This window comes from Wasmannia auropunctata, unplaced genomic scaffold (genome assembly GCF_000956235.1).
Source record: "Wasmannia auropunctata unplaced genomic scaffold, wasmannia.A_1.0 LD334538.1, whole genome shotgun sequence".
Taxonomy (NCBI): Eukaryota; Metazoa; Arthropoda; class Insecta; order Hymenoptera; family Formicidae; genus Wasmannia; species Wasmannia auropunctata.
In genome coordinates, this window is record NW_012028352.1 from 981,483 (window position 1) to 988,234 (window position 6,752).

Consider the following 6,752-nt stretch of genomic DNA (forward strand, 5'->3'; position numbering starts at 1 on the left):
CATTTCGCTTAGTCGTTTGCAATTCTAAGACAGCGAGGATAATTAGATACATAACTCCTAAGTAGCTAATTCATTGAGTATATCTTGATTAAGCCTCCTTTAAAATTTTTCGATAGATTTAACATTTCGGAGTGGTACATTACTCAAAAAAGGGCCTTAGCCCTTTTGCGTTTTTTTTTTGCCTTATTATAATAAAATAACTAAAAAGTTTGAATAAAATTTTATAAAAAGTTTAACAAATTTCCATAAAGATCCAGATGCAAAAAGAATAAAAAATTTTAATTATTTGGACTTCTTCTATTCGGACTATATGCATATCTCCGAGGGAGACAGAAAGAAGAGCATAGGTATCACAGCGGTTCAAGTACGATGGTTACGAATATTTTCACGGGTGTTAGAGCACGAAAGACGATTGCGTAAGAAGAATCTGCTGCACCACAGAAGAACATCCCTCCTTCCACCGCTCTGGGATCTTCTCTTTCTCCGTTCGTCTGATGTGGGAGCCCCAAGAAAGAGAGACTCTCAAGAGTCCCCCCTTTTGCCCGGCTGATGTCTAAAGCCATATATATACCACCACCTCGTGGAACAATCCTTTGAGAAAGATACTTTGGAAGTAGCATCGCCTTACGAACCCGAAGCAAATCGAGTAAGTGCGGTACACGAAAAACTGAAGGGACAGGGAACACGGAAAGATAAATGATCACCACGCAGCACGACACTGCGGACTAAGGGGATCAGATTTTTCGAAAAGGTAAGCAAATCACTTGCAATTAATCCTCCACCCCGTCTCTTTTTCACTAATTTCGAGTATTTTTCATTGTCAAAAATAATCCACAGTAACACTTTGAAATTGTATAACAATGAAATTAATAAAACAAATATTTGTAAATTTAAGTCTATTTGTATCTGTAAAAAATATTTATTCATATACTTTTAATTTATGTGCGTTAATATTATCGAATAATTAAATTTTCAATTTTTTAGATGATTTCAAGGTACCAGATAATCTGCGCTTCCCTTTTGCTTCTCGGCGCGTTTTTACTTTATGAAGCAATGGCGGTAAGTTAAAAGTAAAAGTTCCTAGTAGTCATTCAATCTTCCTGCAAACCGTTTCTCAAAACTCGCAAATATTGCGATTGTCAAAAAAAATTTTTTTATGAATCCATGAGAAAGATTGTATCACACGATAATTACGCAATATGCATGACGCGATGGCGGGGGAAATATTTCGTAAATACTCCACTTTTACAAAACCTACCTACGTATATTAAAATTATCATTTTCATCGTCACTTCTCACGGTGTATCGCGTAACAATAACAGCGACTGAACCGTGCCTGCACGCATCATCTTTCTCTTAAGGTGGTAACATGAAGTAATTCATTAATTAACTCGGTGTTACACGAACATGTTCTCTCGTCCGCGCACGAAGCGCCTCGTTAGACGAAGTCTGTTCTGAATTTAATCCGGACGAATTCTAAAGTGCAACTCATGAATATCTCTACAATGCCGAAATTCGAAACGTCTCATGATTTCGTTATTACAATTACAATAGTACGAGATCTCTGAAAAAAAGTAACACGTGGTTAATTAGCCGTTGTCACGTTTTCTTATTTCTATTCAAAAATATTCAACTTATTTGTATTCAAATTATTATGTAATATCGAAAAATATTTATATTTGTAACACATTATAATATTTGTATTTGTAAAATATTATATTGAATTAAAATTTTTTAATGAAAAGTAGACAATGCATGTGTACATTCGGGCTCGTCGCATCCGATCCTGCAATTAGCAGCTAAAAGACATATTTCACCGGAAATGATGAACGCGAAACCGATGAAAATCGGGATAGAGAATAATAAGCCGAGAAATAAAACGCAGCTTCAATGCCACGAAGCTAACAAACGGAAAGATAAGACCAGTCAATTAATTTATGCAATGTTCGCACTATCCTGCTTCGACTAACGACATCATTCACAACGTCATTCTGTAATGACAAAAACTCGATTTTTTTTTTCACAAGCAAAATTTATTTATACCCGAGTAAGAATTTTAATTTATTAAAATTATCTTTTTCTTTGAACTATACGCGACTGTAATTTTGCTACGTTTATGCTTAAATATTTTCATTAAATATGCATCGCACGGATCCGCTTAAACTTTGACACTGTGGCATATATTCCTTGGAAATAAAAGTGCAACGTAACTAGACAACCTTTTCCGGGCTTTTCACCACGCGCGTTGAAGTCAACCAGTTAGATTCGGCGGGTGAAGACGGAAGGGACCATACATCTGCATACGTACACGTGAAATCGTAAACAAGAGATCGCATACAAAGCCGCGGAGATGCGCATCCGCTAGGGAGGAACAATGTAACCCGACTTCCGGTCAAACATTGGCACGTGCACGCACTGAACGGTTTCGAACCGACGCGCCGTGTCGCAACTGCCTCTTTATTTTTTCTCGTTTTGACTGATGGCCAATTACGAAAACGCTCTTGTATCGCGTTCTATTTCTAGCCCTAAAGTGAAGCACCGGAAAACATTGATGTATTAACATTGTTAAATAATGCTAATTAATTTAATATCGGTTGTAAAAAGATTAATACTTTTAATGTCGCTCTAATTTATTCTAATACATAGTTTAATCAAAATGCTTGAGAAAATAATAATTTATTTAAAACATTAAAAATAATATTTCAAATAGAGCAATTTTTGTGTAATATAGGGCATCATTAAAAGGACACTTTTATATAACCGTTGCATTGCTTTGCATGTGATAATTAATGCAAAGAAATAAATTATAATATTTATTGATGTAAGCTAATTAGGGCTGAACATGCGTGCTCGCGTTAAAGAGAGAGGAAGCCCGATTTACGGCATGTGTTCACATTCATGCCATATTCCATTGTCAAGATGATATATGTCGAAACGTATTGTTATTGTTCAACAGAACAATAACAGTGATTCTACGTGGTTGTGCTTCTCCAAGTTCCACTGTTTTCGCTAATTGTTTCGATGCAACCACCGTAATTTGCAATGCAAATTAGAACGTATGTACGCCCCAAATAGAGTGTGATAATTATGTAATCACTTAAAAAAAAAATTAAAATAAAGATTCATAAAGGATTCATTTCATCAAGGAAAACGATTTGCGGTTGAATCGGTGACAGCTGTTAAAAAAAAAAAAGAATAATTATCTTCTACAAGCCACATACTTAATTATTTATGCGTTGCAGCAAGTGGATGGTTACACACCTGGCGTGGACTATCCAATTTACAATACAGTGCCGTTTGGACTTGCGTTTACCTGTGGAGGGAAGCTACCTGGATACTATGCCGATCCCGAAGCCAGATGTCAGGTGCGTCCATATGGTCACCGAACAAGTTCTCATTTTAATATTTCGAGATTATTTAAATGCATTTAGTTGTATCATATACTTAATGAAAACCTATTGATCTCATTAACAAATTAAATTAAAAGAGAGAACTAACGTGAGATTAATTTTAAACAAACAAGTTGATTATTAAATATATACAATATCGAATATTGCTTGGAGAATAATATAAATTTAGGTTTTATTTCTAAATTTAAAATATTGGAGAGTTTAACTTGAATTAAATTGGGAAAATCATAATAAATTAATAATTATAAAAAGAGTTGATATTTTTTTCTTTTTCATTCAAGGTGTGGCATTGGTGCTTACCAAATGGACGTCAGTTTAGTTTCCTTTGCCCGAACGGTACAGTATTTAGTCAAACCACTCGCGTTTGTGACTGGTGGTTTAAGGTAATTAAATTATATACACAGGATTTAGAGGCATACAATATTATTTTAAATTAATTCTCGATTCTCTTTCAATTAATTTTAATAGGTCGACTGCCAAGATTCACCGAGACTTTACGGCAACAACGACGAGCTTTACAGAGACGTGAATGGAAATAAGATCTAACAACTCCTATATTTTTTATATAAATAGTGTTGTATGTACATTAATAAACTCTTTTATATATAAGCTTCTCGCGAACGCGTAACGTCAACAAGGATATAACTCTGTGAAGGAAGGTGAAAATAACTCGCGAATCCCTAGTTTGCCGATGCAGGAATAATAACAGAGATATCTGCTTTATTTATCGCTGTTAAATAAAATAGAATTTACAAAAAGAATTAAAAATTTCTCTACGGTTCTCTATAAAATGAACAATTACATTTTCACGAAATTAAAAAAATACATCATTTTCAACCATATTTCTAACGCTACATTTTGCACGAAATTTCCGAGAAGTGTTTATCAAAAAATGTATACTGCAAAAAGAAATCGTGAAATTAAAAAATACAAATATCCATTTTAATCGAGGAATTAATTGCGAAATTGTTGTAATCGAAGGAGTGCTGTTCACGGCAAGAGTGTTAAATCAAATTCATGCCCGACAATTTCTTGGCATGATCGGACAATAGAAAGTGAGAGCTCGTCGTGGCTGACCAGCCGAACCCCACCCTCTTCTCTATCTTTCTCTCTTAGACACTAGCTGCGATGTTACAGTTTTCCGTTTGCATTTTGCATGCGCGTCTCGTTACGCGGAACACCCGCAGTGCTATAGTCTCTTTCGTAATTTCGACCTTATTCGATCCAGGAATACGCTTCCTTATTTTTATAGCTTATCACGTTCGCGCAATTGAATACTTCTGCAGATCATTAAATTGCCGATGTAGCCTTTATTGTCGTCGATTTATCAGACTCGATTATAGATTCTTCCGCATAAAAACGCATTTTTATATAGAATCCCAAGGATAACGCGATTAAACGCTATTCCGTTAAATGGAGACGGTCTTAACGACGACGATAGTAAAAGTGACGGGAGAATTGATCGACTCCTATACTTTTAATATGCTATTTACAATGTCCCATCCGGTCGGTTGTATTCCGATATACATTGAGAAGATATAGATAGAAAAATTGCAAATTAAAATATTAAATTAAAGCTCAGTGGAGTACAGCCTATGATTTATGTTGAAGTATATACGATAATTGGAGCGTGGAAAGCGCGCAGTTATGTTTGTCGAAGATAATGTTGCGCTCTCGCGCAATAAAACACCTTAAATAAATCAAATTAAGACATAAAAATCATTAAGGACGACAACCTTTCGAGCCTTACAAAAAACCGAACCTGATTTCACGTGCTCGGCCTTCCGCGCGAAGAAAGCCCCCACGATTGCGAGCATAGCGAGCTCGCAATTCGAGCAAAAAGAGAAAAATGGAGAAAACGAGGAACGAGAAGCGTCGTCCTTGGTGGCTGGTAATAGAGGAAGAAAGGACTCGCGTCGACTTCTCGAGTGGTCAAGAAAGTGCCGTGGACCTCGTAGGAGTGGACAAACCTGTGACACGAGGTCAGACGCTCCTTTCTTTGCAGCGAGAATCCACGACTCGAGACTTCGTGAATTATTGATGAAATTTTCAATTCTCTTGAAAACAAACGAAATTTTTCTCTCAGCGTTCGTGTATAATTTATTTGATTCCAACAATTAGCAACAAAGGCAATTAAATCTGCTCGGTTGACAGCGGAGTTTGTCTCTAACGAATAAACAAAGAAGCTGTAAACGTACGTCAACCTGTTAGAATTTTTTCCTATTTATAACTAGCAGTATAAATAAACTTTACGCTATGCGAATATAGATGTATTGAGATAAATTATTAGACGTGTTTCATTGTCTATTAAAGTACGAATGCGATGAATCTTTTGTGCGCGACGTGACGTAATGTCGGGAGTATGACAATCCTCGCAACCACTTCATAACGATTATTCCCGAAGAAATCTTCGTCGCAGATGATGTATCGCTATTTTCTTTAAATGTCACTCGTCGATAAGTAGCATATATGCAAATTCTGCGTGTTTAATGTTCGCTTATTAGCGGTGCTTTAATCGCCCGACTGTCGCCCGGAGATCCGGTTTACTCCCTTCGGTATCGGCAACGCTATCCACTTGATCCGCGACCCTGAAGATAATTTATGAAAAACCCGACAACGGCCGTGCGCGGTGTCTCTCCACGTGTGGAGGATTACGAAAGACATCCGCGTCAACGGTGGAAAATCAGCTTCCTACATTTCACCAGGATTCGCCGCGGTGTCGCGGTGTCGCGATCACACGCGGGATCATTACCTATCGCTTGAAACATCCCCGAAGGCATGCGTGTCGCCTACGACTATTCCCCGGCATCCTTTGTCAAGATATTAACGTCCGACGTTCCACTTTCACTCGGCTCCTCTGATTGATCTCTCATACGGTATCCTTCGTGGTGTGTGCACGCTAGGTTTCAGGTCAGTGACAGATGACGAAGGGACCGCGTCGGATACGGAATACCCCGAAGGCAGTGAGAGACCTTTGATAGAATGCGTCCCTCCCACCCCTACCCTCTCTCCATCTTCTCTAAAATAGAACGCAAAGCTATCGTGACAATAGGTGTCGAATCGCATTATAAATGTCATAAAAATTTAACTATTCATTTAACCGATACTCGACCGATTATTCCACTCCTATCTGTCATCCATTTGTCGCGCTTGGATCGCTCACGAAGCTCGAGCGCCAGCAATACTTAACCATCCATAATTGCCATAGATTATCAATTGACATCAAACAGAACGCGACTATAATCATTCACATATGTCGGGCTCGTTGTAATTATACGTCTGGGTGGCTCGTTGCGAAGCGGTGCCGCGGATTGATCCGATGACTATCGCAGGCCGCGAGAG

At 37.6% G+C, this 6,752-nt stretch overlaps 1 protein-coding gene across 6 annotated transcripts; it reads left to right on the forward strand.

The window, feature by feature from the left end:
• Positions 1 to 271: 271 nt before the first annotated feature.
• Positions 272 to 4,171, forward strand: LOC105458410. 6 transcript variants are annotated; one of them, XM_011703695.1, is made up of 5 exons: positions 272 to 751; positions 985 to 1,059; positions 3,243 to 3,365; positions 3,692 to 3,793; positions 3,879 to 4,171. In XM_011703695.1, exons 2-5 carry the CDS (start codon positions 985 to 987, stop codon positions 3,954 to 3,956), a joined length of 378 nt encoding a protein of 125 aa, XP_011701997.1. In that variant the 5' UTR covers positions 272 to 751; the 3' UTR covers positions 3,957 to 4,171. The 6 variants fall into 6 exon arrangements, with proteins under 6 accessions (XP_011701997.1, XP_011701999.1, XP_011701998.1 ...); XM_011703697.1 differs by lacking the exons at positions 272 to 751; positions 985 to 1,059 and adding exons at positions 1,775 to 2,047; positions 2,201 to 2,553; XM_011703699.1 differs by lacking the exons at positions 272 to 751; positions 985 to 1,059 and adding exons at positions 1,780 to 2,376; positions 2,957 to 3,060.
• Positions 4,172 to 6,752: the final 2,581 nt, after the last annotated feature.